Source organism: Argopecten irradians, chromosome 3, assembly GCF_041381155.1.
Source record: "Argopecten irradians isolate NY chromosome 3, Ai_NY, whole genome shotgun sequence".
NCBI classification, from domain to species: domain Eukaryota; kingdom Metazoa; phylum Mollusca; class Bivalvia; order Pectinida; family Pectinidae; genus Argopecten; species Argopecten irradians.
The window spans coordinates 65,713,621-65,736,523 of record NC_091136.1 but is presented as its reverse complement, the minus strand read 5'-3'; the positions used below and the strand labels follow the sequence as shown (position 1 = coordinate 65,736,523).

At 35.0% G+C, this 22,903-nt stretch overlaps 1 protein-coding gene across 1 annotated transcript in view; it reads left to right on the top strand.

Moving 5' to 3' along the window:
• The window catches only part of LOC138319795 (uncharacterized), a 107,638-nt gene that overhangs the window by 1,585 nt on the left and 83,150 nt on the right, over positions 1-22,903 (top strand). The window contains exons 2-15 of the mRNA XM_069262927.1: positions 761-874; positions 1,598-1,708; positions 2,088-2,144; positions 2,640-2,741; positions 14,070-14,095; positions 14,376-14,491; positions 14,738-14,917; positions 15,222-15,274; positions 15,746-15,780; positions 16,355-16,461; positions 21,729-21,872; positions 22,066-22,118; positions 22,230-22,337; positions 22,508-22,624. Of these exons, the coding sequence (XP_069119028.1) occupies positions 761-874; positions 1,598-1,708; positions 2,088-2,144; positions 2,640-2,741; positions 14,070-14,095; positions 14,376-14,491; positions 14,738-14,917; positions 15,222-15,274; positions 15,746-15,780; positions 16,355-16,461; positions 21,729-21,872; positions 22,066-22,118; positions 22,230-22,337; positions 22,508-22,624 (1,323 nt within the window). The remainder of the gene's footprint in view (positions 1-760; positions 875-1,597; positions 1,709-2,087; positions 2,145-2,639; positions 2,742-14,069; positions 14,096-14,375; positions 14,492-14,737; positions 14,918-15,221; positions 15,275-15,745; positions 15,781-16,354; positions 16,462-21,728; positions 21,873-22,065; positions 22,119-22,229; positions 22,338-22,507; positions 22,625-22,903) is intronic.

Here is a 22,903-nt window from a genome sequence, read left to right as displayed (position 1 = left end):
ACCTCAGAGGTATCCTTCACTGGGATGTTTACAGACGGGGACTATATTGTGTTTTGAGTACCAGAGAGGTGTCCTTCACGGTTTACAGACGGGGACTATATTGTGTTTGGGCACCTCAGAGGTGTCCTTCACTGGGATGTTTAGACGGGAACTATATTGTGTTTTGAGCAAATCGAAATGTTTGTTTTTAATCAATTTCGTTCGTTCTTTGCGATATTCGCGAAAGGAAATCGCACCAAAGAAAGTTGATTAACAATTTATGATGTAAATAGTGCGAATCGCTGTCCTGGGTAATGAACTGACGTAAACCTCCAAAACCTTTGAGTGAATTTCATTTGATTGCAAGTGGTGGCATCGCCCTTAACAACCTATACATGGTATACATGTATTTAGTGAATGTGCTGACCTCCGCCGCTGTACATACATGTACGATAAGTGATACAGTGTATTATATTATGCATTGATATTGAGTATTTTAGCGGTGGAATTCTTAGTTTGGATAACGTTATATATAACGACTGATTATCAATTATGTTACTTGCATTTACTGATAAGTTAATCTCGAATAAATGGTGCATGAACTGCTTTGCAGGTTTTTTTTTCATTTGCACGGAATTAACATTCTTCATCATAAATAAACACATAAAACATGTAAATACTGTTATGTTTTTATGATGGACCCGCTATATGTACCACCAGTTTACCCCTTAAGTTACTGAGTAATCATGTGTTATAATTAAGTGAATATGTTTATTTCCAGCTCCAGATAAATGCGATCCTAACCCTTGTAAATTTGGCGGCACATGTAGGCCTCTAGGACAACAGTTTGAATGTTTGTGCACAAGTGAATACGTGGGCATATATTGCAATAATGGTAATAACTAAATTCCTATAATTACAATGTTCATCTCAGAGAGTGTTTTTGGTGTTTAGTATTTTGTGTTAGCTATTGACACACGACAATATTTGTTACTGATATCAACTATGGTTCATGAATCTCTTAAGAACATATTGACTTGTGTTATTTGTATGGGATAAACCAAGACAATGATTAATAGAATCTCTCCCTACCTAGAGGGTGTGGCAACAAAATTACAACCCGAGGGAGTAATCCATGAATGTCCAACCCGAGGCTTGCCGAGGGTTGGACATTCAGGAATTTCCCCGAGGGTTGTGATTTTGTTGTCACACCCTCATAGGTAGAGAATTATTCTTTTTCTCCCATATACAAGATAAAAGAGAAGAAAATGGCCTAAACAGGAGCATTTTTACCGCGACATGAGCATGGTTCCACTGTCTGAACGTCATTATTGATGACGTCATCGACAATGCACGCTACGGTCACACTGCATGAAGTCATGACGTCACGTAATTGTCTTCAGGTTCAAAAGGTTAGCGAGCGCAATCTCTCATACCCTAGGGGTTGACAGAGAAACCTGCCACGGCTAAAACTGGTCACAAATCAGTGAATTGTGGGAGAATCATGAATCTCTTTATGACGAACGTTGACATGTGTTATTTGTATGGTATAAACCATGACAATTGCACATGAATCTCTTTACGACGTATGTTGACATGTGTTATTTGTATGGTACAGTTTTGGACACGTGTCGGCCTGACCCGTGTGGGTCTCATGGTGTATGTGAGGATGTCCATGGAGGATACACGTGTCATTGTCAAGATGGCTACTCCGGCAACGATTGTGCGGGTAATGTATTTATGTATTGAGGCAAAACCGTTGAAAAGATATTATTATTGTATTATTGTCCATATTGGATGATTTCGACGATGAAATTATTTCTATACTGTAGAATAGAAATAAGTATGGAGTATAAAACTTTCACACGGTCATGGAAACTTATTACGTACTCACGTTGAGAGAAAATATTTTTCATCCTTGTTTTTTGTAACTATACCTAATAAAATTAATTTCTTGTTCTGTACCAGCATGAATGTTTTACAAAAGCATTTAAAGAAAATTCTTATTTTTCGCCTAACGTATTTTTACATTCTACATAACCAAACATAATTTTCTTGTCACCTCTCTGCCAACGTAGAATATAACTTAAACGTTATATGACTTACAGTGCATTCCAGCTCTCCAGTCGATCCGTGTACAGCAAATTCTTCCGCCGCTGGGTGCAGTGAGTATTCTTGTATAAATTGTCCACGAGAAGATCTGTTTCTTTAGGAGTAAGGTAAAATACAGAGGCATCATTATGTCGTTTTTTATCATTTTTCAATAAGGGAGAGAAAATAATTAATTTTAGTGTTTATGTTAAAATACATCATATGTAAGAGAAGTAATTAGTAATACTTTCTTTCTTCATACTGACCGACAAACACATAAGAGCCAAAATAAATTTCATCATATAATGAGTGGTCGTTGAAACAACAGCAAAAACAAATGTTACATTGTTAAATACTTTTTATTAAGGAATATACTGTAACAAAAAAGTGGTGAAATATTTAGTTAATGGAAGAATTCAGTAAAGTATAAGACACGCGACTTAATGGAGTCATTGACCAGAGAACTGTTAACATTGATAAGTATTCATAAGTCTTTGGTATAAAATAGAGATAAAATAAAGTCACACTTATCTTAAACGTATCAAAACATGTCCTTGTTTTATCTCCAGGTTGCAGTGCGTTATGTGTTGCCCCGAATGGGATATGTGTAGGGACAAAAGGATCAAAAACATGTTTATGTTCGAAAGGCTTTTCTGGTTCGGACTGCCAAAGTATGTATAACTCAATCAAGTGTTGTCTGTTCCCGACTACCAGGGTTAGTATAACTCACAAATAAATTGTTGTCTGTTCCCGACTGCCAGAGTTAGTATAATACAAATTAAATGTTGTCTGTTCCCGACTGCCAGAGTTAGTATAATATAAATTAAATGTTGTCTGTCCCCGACTGCCAGAGTTAGTATAATATAAATTAAATGTTGTCTGTCCCCGACTATCAGGGTTAGTATAATATAAATTAAATGTTGTCTGTTCCCGACTGTCAGAGTTAGTATAATATAAATTAAATGTTGTCTGTTCCCGACTATCAGGGTTAGTATAATATAAATTAAATGTTGTCTGTTGTTGTTAACGGAGAGTTATCTACCCTTTAACCAAGGTGGAGGGAAAGTTATCGGCTCCAGGTAAGATTTCCGTTTTCGACTATAAAGACGGAGTAAATCAATGCCTAATTAGTGTTAAACAACGCAAATATCACAATTTATAGATATAGGAAAATATCAAATACTTCATACAGCAAAAGATGGCAGAATCTTTAGAAAACAATGCACCAACCAAACCGGCAAATGGCGGACAGGCCGATATACAGGTATCTGAACAACAAACTTCAGCCCGTACATACGCCGGTGCTGTTATAACGCAGTCCAAAACAACAAGACCTGTATTTCTCTCCGAAAGAGACATTTTTGGAGAAAACAAACCAACAAAAGAGCAATGGCTTAATCATACGGAGGTATTCAAAGGAATAGCAAATGCCATCCCCCCGGAGAATCTGAGCGGCTTGCAAAGAGTCGGCGGGCTCTGGCGCATATATGTCGACAGCAACGACTTAAAAAAACGATCTAATAATCAATGGAATAATACTGCGAGAGCGTAACATACCAATTTATAAATACAACCCAACCAGTAGCTACATGTACAATGATGACGACGCGGTGAAGGTCAGGGTTAAAAACATCCCCATCTATGTTGAAGATAAAGTAATAAAACAGGCCATATCCAATATAGACACAACCTGTGAATTGGTCAGCTTGTATAGAGAAAAACTGAGAATAGATGGTCGTCTGACTAACTGTGAAAATGGGGATAGGATCCTACGGATCAGGAACTTGTCGTCCCCACTTCCAGTGGTGATGACCATGGGTATACACCGTGCAGTTGTGAAACACCAAGGTCAACCAAATGAAAACACAAAATGTGGTAATTGTCTCGCTACAGGTCATTTCACAAAAGACTGTAAAAGTGAAAGAGTCTGTAGACAATGTAAACTGCCTGGACACGTACAAGCAGAATGTACACCCCCCACTGAATCAGACGATGACAGCTCTGAAAATAGTCAATCAGATTCGGACTCTGAAAAGGAAGCCAAAATTCCAGTGACTGAGGAAGACGATACCTCTTACCAAGCAGACCAAAAAAGATGTTCCAACTCTCAAGTAACACTTGATTTCAGGAAACAATACTGAACCTGTAAACTCAAAAATAAGGAAAAGAAAAGGCAAAGGCAAAGGCAAAGAGGAAGTCTGGCAATTCCTGCAACGACCTACAAGACGGACAGGATACTCTGGATCGCTTTGTAAAAGCAACTCAAGTAGGGGTCAGAAGTCCAGTAGTGTAAGTGCAGATGTCAGAAGTCCTCTTTCACCTGCAGAGCAATGGCAAGTCCAGAGCAAAGAAAACCAAAGAATAGATAACATTTCATCCTTTATTAAGACATCAAAATAGTTGACAAAATACATATTATAACCCTAAATGCACAAGGGTTAGGAGAAAAACTAAAACGTTATAGATTATATGAATGGTAGTAAACAACAAAAAGCAAACGTGGTGCTTCTACAGGAAACTCATTTTACTAAGAAAAATGAAAAAGATATTAAAGCTGAATGGCAAGGAGAAGCCTTTCATAGTTTTGGAACAAGCAATAGTAGAGGAGTAACAATACTTATAAAACAAAACACTAGATACGAATTTTTAAACGCGATACAGGACAATGAAGGAAGATATCTTATGATAAATATCAAAGTCAATAATCAGATATACACAATCATAAATGTATATGCACCAAATGACAGAAAGAATAGAAACACGTTTTTTGAAAAAGTAAAACAAAAAATTGAAAATTTTAACCAAGGACTACTAATAATAGGGGGAGATTGGAATGAAACACAATCTATACAAGACAGGAAATCAGTAAATAAAATCCAAGAGACCGTTCAAAGCCTAAAAACACTAAAAAAAGATAACAACATTGTAGATGCATGGCGCATACTTAATCCAAACAGACAACAATATACATGGCGAAGAAAAAACACAAACAATGAAGCAAGTCGAATTGATTACTTCTTAATCTCTAAAGAAATGTTACAAAAAGTAATCAAAACAGACATAAGACCAGCTCTAATAAAGACTACTGACCACCAGGCAGTCTCCATAATAATTAATATACAATCTACTAAAAGAGGGCCAGGCTATTGGAAACTTAACAACTGCTTGCTAAAAGATCAAGCCTACATACAAATGATAAAATATATCATTAAAAAACACTTAGAGGAATGGAAGACAAAAAAATCAGACATTAGGAAAATATGGGATCTATGTAAAATTGAAATAAAAGAAATGAGTATAAAATTTAGCAAAAATCTAGCAAAAAATCAAAAAATGCAATATTACAGAACTGGAAGATAAACTTAAAAGACTTCAAAGTAATGAATCCGACCAAATCGAAATAGAAGAAATTGAAAGCAAACTAGAGACATGCTATATAAACAAAGCCTTAGGGGCTCAAATAAGGTCACGAATCAAATGGATTGAAGAAGGAGAAAAAAACACTAAATATTTCTTATCCTTGAGAAGAAAAGACAAATGCTCAAAACAATGGATAAAATAAAAACTGAAAATGGCATGATGGTAACCTCACAAAAAGAAATTCTTAAAAGACTTCATCAATACTACCAAAAACTTTACACCTCAAAACAAATAGACATAGAACAGATACTAGAATACATCCAAAACACAACCTTTGAAAAAACGCTAAGTGATGAAGAGAGCAACATATGTGAAGGATTAATAAACGAAGAAGAGTGCAAAAAAGCTATTTTTAAAATGAAACAAAATAAATCACCTGGACAAGATGGTCTCACTGTGGAATTTTATAGAGAATTTTGGTATGATTTAAAGGAACTCATTATAACTGTTTTTAACGAATGTTACAACAATGGAATGCTATCATCATCTCAAAGAAAAGGCATGTTATCCTTAATATACAAGAAAAATGACCCTTTTGATCTAAACAACTGGAGACCAATCACGCTTCTAAATGTAGACTACAAAATTCTAGCACATTGCCTTGCGGAAAGATTAAAAAAAATTCTACCAAACATAATTAACACTGATCAAAATGGATTTATAAAAGGAAGATACATTGGATACAACATCAGACTTATACAAGATATAATTGATAATATTGAAAAATATAATATTAAAGGAACAATACTATTCTTAGATTTCGCAAAAGCCTTTGATACCATTGAATGGGACTTCATATTTATCACCATGGAAAAGCTTAAATTCAAACAGTCCTTTATCAAATGGATTAAAATTCTATACAAAGAGATAAGCTGTCAAATATGTAATAATGGATATATTACAGAATCTGTTAAAATAACTCGAGGTATCAGACAAGGATGTCCAATTTCAGCCTTGCTCTTTGTAATAGCAGTAGAAGTCATGGCCATCAAAATTAGAGGTGATCCCAATATAACCGGTATCACAATAAATAAATCTCAAAAACGTGCTTTCAAAATCTCACAACTAGCTGATGACACCACCCTTTTTCTTAAGTCTAAACTTGAAATTAAAAAGGCTCTCAATTTAATAGAAATTTTTGGATCTTATTCGGGATTAGTATTAAACAGAGATAAATCAAAAGGGCTTAAATTGGGAATAACAGTGGAAAATGAATTTGAAGGAATATCATGGTCAGAAACAATTATTAAAGCACTAGGTATTTACTTCGGACTAAACAAAAATGAAACAGAAAGAAATAGGTCAGAAATAACAGAAAAAATCAAAAAACTTTTACATGCTTGGCAAAGTCGAAAACTGACAATAATAGGAAGAATACAAATAGTGAAAGCTCTATTACTACCACAGCTTACATTTTCTGTCTCTGTCTTGGAAACACCACTAAAATTCATCACAGAAACTGAAAAACTTTTATATAACTTCATATGGGAAGGAAAAGAGAGAAAAGGTTAAACGAAAAACAATGATAAGGTGTAACATTGAGGGAGGGTTGAAAATGATTGATATCAACTCGTATGTAAATGCAATACGAATAGGGTGGATAAGGAAAATATGTACTAAGGAAGACTGCCAATGGAAGATAATCCCAATAAACCAATTTAACTACTTTGGTCCAAACATGTTTATATGTCACTTCAATATTAATGATATAAAACTAATTGAGAAAAGAACTGAATTATCTCCCTTCTACCATGACATCATGAAAGCATGGTTTGAACAAAAACAAGAGGCCCAAAGGGCCTTAACGGTCATCTGACTACCTTGGCAATAGTAAATTTAATTTCATATGGTGTCACTTTGTCAGGACCGTGTCAGGATCATTTTCAATTTCTTTCAACAAATTTTCTTTCAAACAAGAGGCCAAAGGGCCTTAACATGTAGGAAGTTAATTAGATATAGTGTCATGGTAGCCATCTTCGATTTGGGATCAACCAGAGATGTAACAACACTTTGTCGGGACCATGTCAGGATCATTTCATGCAAGTTTCAGCCAAATCGCACAACTTGAGAAGAAGTTCAAAATGTGTTTTAAAGATGGCGGCTGTGGCGGCCATCTTGGTTTTCCGATTGACCCGAAAAATAACAACACTTTGTCAGGACCATGTCAGGATCATTTCATGCAAGTTTCAGCCAAATCGCACTGGTAGAACTTGAGAAGTTCAAAATGTATTTTCAAGATGACGGCTTTGGCGGCCATCTTGGATTACGGATCGACCCGAAAAAATAAGAACACTTTGTCGGGCCATATCAGGATCATTTCATGCCAGTTTCAGCCAAATCGCACCGGTAGAACTTGAGAAGAAGTTCAAAATGTGTTTTCAAGATGGCGGCTGTGGCGGCCATCTTGAATTTCGGATCGACCCGAAAAATAACAACACTTTGTCGGGACCATGTCAGGATCATTTCATGCAAGTTTCAGCCTAATCGCACCGGTAGAACTTGAGAAGAAGTTCAAAATGTGTTTTCAAGATGGCGGCTTTGGCGGCCATTTTGAATTTCGGATCGACCCGAAAAATAACAACACTTAGTCGGGACCATGTCAGGATCATTTCATGCAAGTTTCAGCCAAAACGCACTGGTAGAACTTGAGAAGAAGTTCAAAATGTATTTTCAAGATGGCGGCTGTGGCGGCCATCTTGAATTACGGATCGACCCGAAAAATAAAAAATAACAACACTTAGTCGGGACCATGTCAGGATCATTTCATGCCAGTTTCAGCCAAATCGCACCGGTAGAACTTGAGAAGAAGTTCAAAATGTGCTTTCAAGATGGCGGCTTTGGCGGCCATCTTGGATTTCGGATCGACCCGAAAAATAACAACATTTTGTCGGGACCATGTCAGGATCATTTCATGCAAGTTTCAGCCTAATTGCACCGGTAGAACTTGAGAAGAAGTTCAAAATGTGTTTTCAAGATGGCGGCTGTGGCGGCCATTTTGAATTTCGGATCGACCCGAAAAATAACAACACTTTGTCGGGACCATGGCAGGATCATTTCATGCAAGTTTCAGCCAAAACGCACTGGTAGAACTTGAGAAGAAGTTCAAAATGTGAAAAGTTAACGCACGGCGGACGGCGGACGGCGCACGGCGGACGGCGGACGGCGGACGGCGGACGACGACGGACGAAACATGACGACTATAGGTCATCCTGACCCTTCGGGTCAGATGACCTAAAAACCTACAACAATCATCCAGCCAAAGTCAGCTTCTGAAGTACTATCTCAAATCATCTGGGGCAATAAACACATACAAACCAATAACCATACTCTGTGTTTCAAAAACTGGATATATTCCAACATAATTACAATAAAAGATCTACTTAACACCCGAAATGAAATTGATGCAAAGTTCATTTATGAAAAATTGCAAAATAAATATAACTGGATAGCACAGTTTGCAATGATAAAACATGCTATACCAAAATCCTGGATAAACAAAATCAAAAGTGAAAACATTAACCCTGAAAAAATAAAAATAAACAATGGACCACAAAAGAAAATAACTATCCATAACAAACCAATAGACAAAGTAAACAACAAAGATACATATAATCATCTCATCAGAAAAACCTCACAAAAACCAGTTGCATATTTATACTGGCACAACATTTTCAAAGAAAACTTTGAAGAATACCAGATAAAATGTACAAATATTTTCATATTCAATTACCTGCATGAAAATAAACTTAAGCAATACAGATGGAAACTATTACATAAAATACTAACAACAAAACAGATCTTACATCAATGGAAAATTGAAACTAATCAATTATGCAATATATGCAATGAAACTGAAGACTACAATCATTTTTTCATTACATGTTAAATATTAACATCATTTAAGCAAAAAATAAACAATCTCTTTGAACAGCTCGGATACAAAAAAAATATGTTCAACCTAAAATACTTCGTCATAGGATATAAAATAGAATTAAAAGAATATTATGAAGTTAATTATTTACTTACAATCATAGGATTCATTATCTATAAATGCTACTACATAAGTGACAAAAAGAAAAATAACATAGACATAATTAATGTATTCAGAAACCATATCGACAAAACCGTAGAAGTCTTGATAGCCAGTCACATAATCAATCCTCGAATTATTTTTCAGACGCACAAATTCTTCAAACTCGGATAATCCTAGAAATGTCAGTCCTACAAAACAAAACAAAAAACATCATAAATATTGCGATTCATTAAATCCTAGTCCATGACGGAAAATCACAGTAATCTAACTTGAACATGCTGTATATGATACCTGTGGTAAACCTTAAATCCTATATAGAGATGATAGAATTAAGTGTCTGACTTAAATATAACGACAATGTATATATATTTTACAAATACATTGTAGTTAACATATGGTGCATATTGAGCAAACCTCGATGGTAGGGCTATCCCCAACCCTTGGGAAACGTTGCACCTTGCTGTTAACGTTTGCCTCGAGATCTAATGTGTCAAATTAAAAAAAAAAATCCCTTTTTTTTAATGACTCTAATACATACCAGATAAAAATATATATTCTAAACACACTTTTTGTTATTACATTTGACAATATCACAAAATTTCTCAGTAGGCTTAGTACAAATAGACTCTATATAGACCAAGGGTTTTCACAATGAAACCTACATGTAGCATATGTGCAGTGACACGTGTACGCGAAATGTAAACAAACTCGGGCATATGACACACATCTATTTTTAGCACCTGCGCCGAGAACCAGCCAATTCGATGCAATAAATAGGACCTAAGTTAATAAAAAATATGCAAAGTATGTGTGTTTAGTTGGTTCGCTATGACAAAATAACTAGGCCTAAATTTCTTGTAGGTATTATATATTACGCGTATCATAGATAATAAGATGAAAGCATTAGGCTATCTTACACGTTACCTAACATAAAACAAGTTCATGCATTTTAAGTTCATAGGCTATAGTTTATGTCATATCTGATATGCTAACCAAGCACCGAGCTATTAAATGATCAAACCGTAAAAAAAATACATACCATTATTAAACAACACTAAATTCTGTCAACACACCAGTCCAACTCAAATCCAGGCGTGCGGTCGCGATCGTGACCAGACGACCTAGTCACACGTGTCCGTGCACGGCGAGGCGCAATATAATCGGGTCCCGTAACAGATCAACACGGAATTCCTCCTTCATCAGATAGGACGTTATGAACTAAACTTTCTTTAACCATTATTAAAAAAGAACGGAAATTTACTGACAACAGCAGAACCTAAAATATAGATAATCTAGATAGATAAAGAAAAAAAAACAAAAAAAAAAACAATTTTTTATAAATAGTAAAATCAAAACCAACCATAACCGCTAACTCCGGATTTTTTTCCTGTGTGTGTGCTTTTTTTTCTTTGGGTTTATTTCTTGTGTGAAGACTAGATTATCCATGCAGGTAGGGGACCCCCAATCGCTGGAAACAATCTTTTTTTCATACTGGAAATGTTCTCAACCTTAAAAGTTCACTTTATTTTTTTTTATTTATTTATTTTTTTTTTTTTTAAATATAAATATACAGTATACATGTATTTGGTAAATATTCAAAATTCACCAACTAATACTGTTACAATATTAACTTGGCACCCCACAGAAAGACTAACAGAGGGAGAGTGAATGGGAATAAATGAATATGTCCAGAGAGAAAGAGTGAGAGAAGATATAATATTATAACAAAACTTCTTTATTAGATGCAGTAAAGTGAGAAAGAGAATGAAAGAGTATAAATGAGGAGAATACAATCTAATGCTAAAACGAAAATAAAAGTATGAAAAGATAATACGACAGAAAAAAGTACGATGATGAAATGGCTCCGTGCCAGAGGCACGAAATATAGCATAAATAGATTAATATTAGACAAGACATTAACAGCACAATTTAATAAATACTAATTTCACTACATTTAAGATTAACCAACTCTTTGTTTTATTTCATTTACTTAATTTTAATTGGTTTTTTTATATATATCCAAAAACGTTATTATTATGATATGTATAAATTGTATTTCAATACATGACGAGCCAATTCTGAGTACAAAAAAACAAAAAACAAAAAAAAAAAAATTAAATGTTGTCTGTTCCCGACTGCCAGAGTTAGTATAATACAAATTAAATGTTGTCTGTTCCCGACTGCCAGAGTTAGTATAATACAAATTAAATGTTGTCTGTTCCCGACTGCCAGAGTTAGTATAATACAAATTAAATGTTGTCTGTTCCCGACTGCCAGAGTTAGTATAATACAAATTAAATGTTGTCTGTTCCCGACTGCCAGAGTTAGTATAATACAAATTAAATGTTGTCTGTCCCCGACTGCCAGAGTTAGTATAATACAAATTAAATGTTGTCTGTTCCCGACTGCCAGAGTTAGTATAATACAAATTAAATGTTGTCTGTTCCCGACTGCCAGAGTTAGTATAATACAAATTAAATGTTGTCTGTTCCCGACTGCCAGAGTTAGTATAATACAAATTAAATGTTGTCTGTTCCCGACTGCCAGAGTTAGTATAATATAAATTAAATGTTGTCTGTTCCCGACTATCAGGGTTAGTATAATATAAATTTAAATGTTGTCTGTCCCCGACTGCCAGAGTTAGTATAATATAAATTAAATGTTGTCTGTTCCCGACTGTCAGAGTTAGTATAATATAAATTAAATGTTGTCTGTTCCCGACTGTCAGAGTTAGTATAATATAAATTAAATGTTGTCTGTTCCCGACTATCAGGGTTAGTATAATATAAATTAAATGTTGTCTGTCCCCGACTGCCAGAGTTAGTATAATATAAATTAAATGTTGTCTGTTCCCGACTATCAGGGTTAGTATAACACATAAGTCAAATGTTGTGTGTTTCCGACTGTCGGGGTAAGCATAACAAACAAATCAAATGTTATCTGTTTCCGACTATCAGGGTCAGTGGAACACACAAGTCAAATGTTGTTTGTTCACGACTGTCAGGGTTAATATCACACACAAATCAAATGTTGTCTGTTCCTGACCGTCAGGGGCAGTGGAACACACAAGTCAAATGTTGTTTGTTCACGACTGTCAGGGTTAGTATAACACACAGGTCAAATGTTGTCTTTTCCCGACTGTCTGGGTTAGTATAACACAAAAATGAAATGTTGTCTGTTCCCGACTGTCAGGGTTTGTATAACAGACAAGTCAAATGTTTTCTGTTCCCGACTATCAGGGTTTGTATAAGAGACAAATAGTGTCTAGTTCTGTTTAGCCAGAATAAGGATAACACTAGCACTTAAATGGCTTCTTCACAATCCGGAAAGTCAGAGGAAGAACGGCGGTATATGTCTTATATCTATATATATATATCACGTTATAGTTTGATGATCATACAAGCCAATTCATTAATTACTTATACACGGGGAAATTTCGCGGCTGGTGTAGATTCCCGGTTTTACTGAATTCTGTGAATTCAAAACACTAGCGGAATAATTGCTATATTATCGTATAATCACACAAGGATTGTTTTCTGTGTATCATATCCACAATAGTTCCGCTGGCAAGCGATTATACTCAAAATTAATTGCAAAGAAAATATCAATAACTATGTTATGTGTTCAAACCATATGTGAGAAGAGTCTTTGACTCAATGTGTGATCAAATGGAAATTAAGTTTATCAATATTATTTTTTAAAGCGCTATACTGCCTGGTTACTGAACAAGAGAACAGTCCAATCAATAGTACATGTAATTCAATTGTGATTTTAGCGAGCATTTTTATTGGCTTAAACATTTACTTTAACAGCCCATAAAGGAATAAATGGTGTCGACATTTGTGACGTCTTTTTTGATTGGCTGAGACAACGGCGTAGTGATTTCATTGAAAAGAAAGTTCCAAAATGAATGTTGGATTCTGAATAGATTATCTGTAGTAGTTTTTCTGTGTTATATTTCCATGACGTAAAACAAATATATTCAAATTAATCATTAATGACACTACTTGTATCCATATCAAAAGTTCTAATTTCGATTACAAACACATATATTGCACAACGGAGAATTCGGAGTATTCCTAAATTGATAGTACTAAATTAAAGTTTACAATTCGTTGACCAGCCAGTTTATCCAAACCTTTACGAAGTGTAAGCGTTTTGAAGTGATCTTATAATAACATTTAACACTGGCATGGATGGTTTCGATACATTAGAGCTATATATTTGTTTTCTTCCACACATTCCGATTAAATTGAACTATATAAATATAAATTCAAACTAACTTGCCAAGTAGCTTTGTGAATACTATAGCCGGTTATTGATGCGTGTCAAATTTTCTGCGATTTTGATTAAAAATGGAAAAATTAAATTTTAGCGGTTTTAAATTTTTGCGATTGGACTTCAAGTGTATATGTAATTCCTCCATTTCTCAATATTTCTCGGATCATTTTTTTAGACTGAGCAAGATTCGAGAAATCGTGAAAATGTCTTGCAAGCGAAAATAACCGGTTGTACATAACATCGGATGTTTGTTGTATACTTACAGGCCCTACCTCCCATGGACCACTAGATGTACGTAGATATCTTATGTATAACCAATATATAAACTTACCATAATGTTTACAATCTTTCTGGTAAATATGTATTTTGACATATATTGCTTCAAAAATTATGTTCAACATGTTTTATAGAATACTAACGTTATATATAATAATGGAAAGCGATATTTTGTTGTAAAATTTTATCTGTATCTGTTTACGATTAAATCGATCTCCATATATGATATTGGGATGTAGATTCATTTGAACAAATAACCAACTGCTGATGTCCATTTATGATCTTTTTACAACAGCCGAAATTCGTTCCTCCAACGCCAGAGGATGAAGATCTTATAAAATGCGAGCGAAACAGATACATGGGGTTTCCGTGTATATTGTCAGTATATACATCACCTGACTTGGGTATGAGGTATGTATTCCTATTGTTTATATTACAGATACATGGGGTCTCCATGTATATTGTCAGTATATACATCACCTGACTTGGGTATGAGGTACGTATTCCTATTGTTTATATTACAGAGTAGCCATTCAAGTTATAAATTGAAGGCACTGAAATAAAAACATCAGTAGGGAAACGTAAATCGCACTACATTTGAAAGTTGAAAAAAAATTATCAAAATTTGTTCTTTTGTATTTTTCTTCATTTTTATAGCTCAGCGCCATTGGTAAAAACAGTTTTGCCTCCCGGCAAAGTAACAATAAGCATTTCTAGCCCTGTCGATCCACAAATTGCCGGCATTCCCAACATCTACCGTTTTGATGTCAAGATAAGAGCACAATCTAAAGCTGATCCTAAACTCCATATCTGTCTGCAAGTAGCCAAGTCGACCGAGTAAGTCACATATGCAGGATAGAATGGTTAATAATGTAGTGTAAATATATGTAGATCTTAAAACTCACGTTTTAATCAAATACACGCAATTTGGAAGGAAAATGATAGAAAAGTCATGGTAGAAAACCTCCAAACAGAACATATATACTATTGTTTTTGTTTGCTAACTTGCAAAATGTTCAGACTACATTTCTATTGACAAAAAAATATGCATTTGAAAAAAGATTTGTCTAACAAAATAATACGATTCGTATACTTAATAAATGTGAAGATGTATATCCTGCATTAAACTTATGCTTTACAGTCAAACGCATGCAACAGATACAAAATGTTTCAACGTGGAGTATGAATTCAAACGTAAGTAACAATTTTCATCAAAATCAAGGTTATTAAATAAACGTTGTTAAAAAAAACTTACATTTAAACCTAAAAAAGAGTGAATTTTAAACACAGGTAGGTAATAGGTACATATTTTAGTGGAACTTATGTTATAGATAGGGAATAACATCAATTTTCATACTAGGATACACATTTCACAGAAAAAAATCTGATGCAACCAATTTCGTAAGAGGTATTGGAAAATAATTTATTTGCAAACAAAAATGCAAAAGTAAAATAGAAAATTACTACCGCAATGGGAATCTTTTGCAGAAAAAAAAACGGTTATAACACCAATGCTATGAAATGTGTAATGACGTTTAAACCATACGAGTTCTTTAGAACTATATCAGATTTATAGTTCAGATGTCGAAGTTAATTTATGTTATCTGGGAGGGTAATACCAATGTAATAGCTGGTTACACTGATATACCACGTGTCTTGTTACAGATGGCGTCAATCCCTGGGGTACACATATACAAACTGTAAGTTGTGTATGGTCAATTTATACAAAAAAAAATGAATAGAATCTGTTCATTTGCTGATTTCATGAGGTTGACAAATGCCTTAATTATCTAATTGTAGATTGTTTACATAATCTTGTAGTTGGTTTACAGTATGTATGGCATGGACTGTCCATCAAAGATGATAAGACTCTTTCATATGTGGATATAAAGGATAGGGATATTCTACCGAGGGTCACAAATGTTGTAAAACCCGAGGCTTGCCGAGGGCCACAACTGTAGTAAAACCCGAGGCCGTAGAATATCCCTTTCCTTCATACCCACGTATGAAAGAGTATTTTTCTCTCATATCTCAACGTTTTATTGCAATTTTACTACTATGGTTTTCCGCCATTTTGAAATAAGTTCGAAATTGTTTTTGAGTGCATAACAATTCTCCATAAATGCAGATTGCGTAATATTTTCAATGCAAATCCCGTTTTTGTATCTTATAAAGTAATACAGTCTTGTTTCTCAAAAATATAGTAATTGCTTAGCGATGTGACGTTATGTGTAGCCATGCAAAAATTCATTAGAATGGAATTTTTATTTCCAGAACAACAAATTTGTGGATCCGACTTTGCCAGACCTGAGTGAAATTGTGTGCGAAGTTGGAAAGCCCTGTCATTTCTTCGTTTATGCTTCTAAGGAGAGTGGATCTTGGTATGTGTTCCAAAGAGAGTTAATCTTGGTATGTATTCCAAAGAGAGTGAATCTTGGTATGTGTTCCAAAGAGAGTGGATCTTGGTATGTGTTCCAAAGAGAGTGAATCTTGGTATGTGTTCCAAAGAGAGTTAATCTTGGTATGTATTCCAAAGAGAGTGATTTTTGAGACGTATTCGAAAGAGAGTGGATCTTGGTATGTATTCCAAAGAGAGTGATTTTTGAGAAGTATTCGAAAGAGAAGGGATCTTGGTTTGTATTCCAAAGAGAGTGGATCTTGGTATGTATTCTAAAGACAGTGAATCTTGGTATGTATTCCAAAGAGAGTGGATCTTGTTATGTATTCCTAAGAGAGTGGATCTTGGTATGTATTCCAAAGAGAGTGAATCTTGGTATGTATTCCAAAGAGAGTGAATCTTGGTATGTATTCCAAAGAGAGTGAATCTTGGTATGTGTTCCAAAGAGAGTGAATCTTGGTATGTGTTCCAAAGAGAGTGGATCTTGGTATGTGTTCCAAAGAGAGTGGATCTTGGTATGTGTTCCAAAGAGAGTGAATCTTGGTAGGTGTTCCAAAGAGAGTTAATCTTGGTATGTATTCCAAAGAGAGTGATTTTTGAGACGTATTCGAAAGAGAGTGGGTCTTGGTATGTATTCCAAAGAGAGTGATTTTTGAGACGTATTCGAAAGAGAAGGGATCTTGGTATGTATTCCAAAGAGAGTGAATCTTGGTATGTATTCCAAAGAGAGTGAATCTAGGTACGTATTCTAAAGAGAGTGAATCTTGGTATGTGTTCCAAAGAGAGTGAATCTTGGTACGTATTCCAAAGAGAGTGAATCTTGGTATGTATTCCAAAGAGAGTGAATCTAGGTACGTATTCTAAAGACAGTGAATCTTGGTATGTATTCCAAAGAGAGTGAATCTTGGTACGTATTCCAATGAGAGTGAATCTTGGTATGTATTCCAAAGAGAGTGAATCTTGGTATGTGTTCCAAAGAGAGTGAATCTTGGTATGTATTCCAAAGAGAGTGAATCTTGGTATGTATTCCAGAGAGAGTGAATCTTGGTATGTGTTCCAAAGAGAGTGAATCTTGGTATGTATTCCAAAGAGAGTGGATCTTGGTATGTATTCCAAAGAGAGTGGATCTTGGTATGTGTTCCAAAGAGAGTGAATCTTGGTATGTGTTCCAAAGAGAGTTAATCTTGGTATGTATTCCAAAGAGAGTGATTTTTGAGACGTATTCGAAAGAGAGTGGATCTTGGTATGTATTCCAAAGAGAGTGAATCTTGGTATGTATTCCAAAGAGAGTGAATCTTGGTATGTATTCCAAAGAGAGTGAATCTTGGTATGTGTTCCAAAGAGAGTGAATCTTGGTATGTGTTCCAAAGAGAGTGAATCTTGGTATGTGTTCCAAAGAGAGTTAATCTTGGTATGTATTCCAAAGAGAGTGATTTTTGAGACGTATTATAAAGAGAGTGGATCTTGGTATGTATTCCAAAGAGAGTGATTTTTGAGAGGTATTCGAAAGAGAAGAGGGATCTTAGTATGTATTCCAAAGACAGTGAATCTTGGTATGTATTCCAAAGAGAGTGAATCTTGGTATGTATTCCAAAGAGACTGAATCTTGGTATGTGTTCCAAAGAGAGTGAATCTTGGTATGTATTCCAAAGAGAGTGGATCTTGGTATGTATTCCAAAGAGAGTGAATCTTGGTATGTGTTCCAAAGAGAGTGAATCTTGGTATGTATTCCAAAGAGAGTGAATCTAGGTACGTATTCCAAAGAGAGTGAATCTTGGTATGTATTCCAAAGAGAGTAATCTTGGTACGTATTCCAAAGAGAGTGAATCTTGGTATGTATGTTCCAAAGAGAGTGAATCTTGGTATGTATTTCAAAGAGAGTGAATCTTGGTATGTGTTCCAAAGAGAGTGAATCTTGGTATGTGTTCCAAAGAGAGTGGATCTTGGTATGTATTCCAAAGAGAGTGAATCTAGGTACGTATTCTAAAGGCAGTGGATCTTGGTATGTGTTCCAAAGAGAGTGGATCTTGGTATGTATTCCAAAGAGAGTGAATCTTGGTATGTGTTCCAAAGAGAGTGAATCTTGGTATGTATTCCAAAGAGAGTGAATCTTGGTATGTATTCCAAAGAGAGTGAATCTAGGTACGTATTCTAAAGGCAGTGGATCTTGGTATGTGTTCCAAAGAGAGTGGATCTTGGTATGTATTCCAAAGAGAGTGAATCTTGGTATGTGTTCCAAAGAGAGTGAATCTTGGTATGTATTCCAAAGAGAGTGAATCTTGGTATGTATTCCAAAGAGAGTGAATCTTGGTACGTATTCCAAAGAGAGTGAATCTTGGTATGTGTTCCAAAGAGAGTGAATCTTGGTATGTATTCCAAAGAGAGTGAATCTTGGTATGTATTCCAAAGAGAGTGAATCTAGGTACGTATTCTAAAGACAGTGAATCTTGGTATGTGTTCCAAAGAGAGTGGATCTTGGTATGTATTCCAAAGAGAGTGAATCTAGGTACGTATTCTAAAGACAGTGAATCTTGGTATGTGTTCCAAAGAGAGTGGATCTTGGTATGTATTCCAAAGAGAGTGAATCTTGGTATGTATTCCAAAGAGAGTGAATCTTGGTATGTGTTCCAAAGAGAGTGAATCTTGGTATGTATTCCAAAGAGAGTGAATCTTGGTATGTATTCCAAAGAGAGTGAATCTTGGTATGTGTTCCAAAGAGAGTGAATCTTGGTATGTGTTCCAAAGAGAGTGAATCTTGGTATGTGTTCCAAAGAGAGTTAATCTTGGTATGTATTCCAAAGAGAGTGATTTTTGAGACGTATTATAAAGAGAGTGGATCTTGGTATGTATTCCAAAGAGAGTGATTTTTGAGAGGTATTCGAAAGAGAAGGGATCTTAGTATGTATTCCAAAGACAGTGAATCTTGGTATGTATTCCAAAGAGAGTGAATCTTGGTATGTATTCCAAAGAGACTGATTGTATGTGTTCCAAAGAGAGTGAATCTTGGTATGTATTCCAAAGAGAGTGAATTCTTGGTATGTATTCCAAAGAGAGTGAATCTTGGTATGTATTCCAAAGAGAGTGAATCTAGGTACGTATTCCAAAGAGAGTGAATCTTGGTATGTATTCCAAAGAGAGTGAATCTTGGTATGTATTCCAAAGAGAGTGAATCTTGGTATGTATTCCAAAGAGAGTGGATCTTGGTATGTATTCCAAAGAGAGTGAATCTTGGTATGTGTTCCAAAGAGAGTGAATCTTGGTATGTGTTCCAAAGAGAGTGAATCTTGGTATGTATTCCAAAGAGAGTGAATCTTGGTATGTATTCCAAAGAGAGTGAATCTTGGTATGTATTCCAAAGAGAGTGAATCTTGGTATGTATTCCAAAGAGAGTGAATCTTGGTATGTATTCCAAAGAGAGTGAATCTTGGTATGTGTTCCAAAGAGAGTGAATCTTGGTATGTATTCCAAAGAGAGTGAATCTTGGTACGTATTCCAAAGAGAGTGAATCTTGGTATGTGTTCCAAAGAGAGTGAATCTTGGTATGTATTCCAAAGAGAGTGGATCTTGGTATGTATTCCAAAGAGAGTGAATCTTGGTATGTGTTCCAAAGAGAGTGAATCTTGGTATGTGTTCCAAAGAGAGTGAATCTTGGTATGTATTCCAAAGAGAGTGAATCTTGGTATGTATTCCAAAGAGAGTGAATCTTGGTATGTGTTCCAAAGAGAGTGAATCTTGGTATGTATTCCAAAGAGAGTGAATCTTGGTACGTATTCCAAAGAGAGTGAATCTAGGTACGTATTCTAAAGACAGTGAATCTTGGTATGTGTTCCAAAGAGAGTGGATCTTGGTATGTATTCCAAAGAGAGTGAATCTAGGTACGTATTCTAAAGACAGTGAATCTTGGTATGTGTTCCAAAGAGAGTGTATCTAGGTACGTATTCTAAAGACAGTGAATCTTGGTATGTGTTCCAAAGAGAGTGGTTCCTAGTTTTATATTTGAAAGAAAGTTCTTGGTACAAATCAAAAGGGAGTGGTTCTTCTTACGTTTTCAAAAGAGAGCGATGCATGGTAAATATTAGAAAGAGGATCACTGTATGTGTTCGTAAGAGAGCAATACTTCGTAGATATTCAATAGAGAGTAGTACTTGATACATATTCAAAATAGAGAGATTTTTGAGACGTTTTCCAAAGAGAGTGGTTTTTGGTACATATTCGAAAGAGAGAGGTTCTTTGGACGTTTTCCAAAGAGTATGGGTACGAACTGGTTATTGGTTCTGAGTATTGGTTCGTAATACAAAGAAAGTTGTTCTTGGTATGTATTTCAAAGAGAGTGGATCTTGGTACGTATTCTAAAGAGAGTAATTATTGGTTCGTATTCCAAACAGAATGGATATAGGTACGTATTCAATAGAGAGTGGATCTTGGTACGTATTCTAAAGAGAGTAATTATTGGTTCGTATTCCAAACAGAATGGATATAGGTACGTATTCAATTGAGAGTGGATCTTGGTAAATATTTGAAAGAAAGCGATACATATTGCATGTTACACTTTGAAAATTACTTCCATACATTGTACATGAGGAACAAAAATATATTTTAGAATATGAAGGGATGTGATCAAAACTTTTGTTGTATGAATACTATAAAGGCATAATGTAATTCTGCTTAAAAACATTTACGTCATAATATCGTCATCGCCTTTAAGATATTGGCACGTGAATGCATTCTGCAAGCATTATGTAATTACGTTGTAAAACACGGTTAGTTTGGTCATGTAATGCCTTAGTTTTCAATTAGTCAAATCCTTTCTATGTGAGTAGAATTAGAAGAACAGAAGGTAATCACCAACACCAGATAGCGTTGTCCGATGAATCAATTGTACATTAGAATAACATTCCCAATTTAAAGTTGCTCAAATATCAAGAATAACGTCGTATTGAAAACATTTTGTTAACTTGTGACTTCTGTGAAAATCGTGGCTAAGGTTTTTTCGTTAATCTGTTTTTATTAAAATCCTAAATGCAGACCATTTACTTATGGAATCCCGGCGCATTACGTTCTGTATTAAATTAAATGTTGAATTTTAAATTATAATTCATAGAACATTCTGCACTTACACACAATACAGCTGTTTGATATTTCTGTCAATTATTTGTATACTAAATGGTTTTTTTTTCAAATGATATTTTATAATTATAATCATAATTAAACACTTTCAGCAGAACACTTTTCTACTTTTTATAATTGTAGTCGACATGTCCTGACCAGTGACATAGTGACCACAACCGTCTTTGACCCGACTGACCTCGGCACCTCCTGTATGACTGATGTTGTGTACGACTTCCAGTCATCCGCTGTGGCCGGCACCATAAAAAAACTCTGTGTTAAGTCGGGGTTGGTTTTAATGTTTAGTTATGTTTAGTTTCGTGAAATAAATGGAATAGAGGGAATCTAATCTAATGAGTATTTCATCTGTCAGCTGTAATACTAATTAAAATGTATTATTCTGACTTGATTAGATTACAAATATTAAATACATAACGTCTTTATTTCTCGTCTGAATTTTAAATCTAATTCATAATTACAGAGACACTGGCGATGTGCGATGTTTCAATATGAGGAGTGTCGCTGCTATTGTAGGTAAGTCCTAGTAGGCACGATTATTTCCAGATGTTTACAACTTATAAAACATACTAGACTTTTCTTAGTGTTTTGAAAAAGTCTTAAATTAATTATCCTAATGGATTGTAGATTTCTGCTCATCTAACCCCTGCCAGAACGGCGGTGTGTGTGGCTCATCACAGGGAACGTTTGTGTGTACCTGTACCGATGGTTATACCGGACTCTCCTGTGAAAAAGGTAAGAATTCGAACTGTCTTAAAATACAAGGAAATTATCAATAGATGTGTCTCTGTGTGTCTTGATTTCTGTAAAGCAATTTTATTGTAATTGTTTATCACTTGGAGTTGTAATTAAGAAATTTCTAGACGTGCGCAGTAATTGTGTTTTTACTTTAAACTGTTTCATAGGTCCGTGTCCTCCCACCACGACTCCCCACTGTAACAATGGAGGCTATTGTTATAGCATTGGAACTACCAAAACCTGTTTCTGTAAGCTTGGGTTTCTAGGACCAACATGTACTGACAGTAAGTATCATATGAACAGATTTTAGTTTATATGTATTGTTTGTATAGTGATGTCCATAACTAACTCAAACCACTTGTGACTGATTTCCGAAACACACCAGATCTAAAGAGAATTGCAATTGTGAGGAAACGCTCACTCCTTGTGCAAAATTATTCTTGATTATGACGACGTTGTGCGATATTCGTCATGATCTCTCTTCTTTACGCTTTCTTCTCTATAAACCACAATGAGTTTGCCTACTGAGATATGATATATATAGATAATACTTTCTCTGCTTT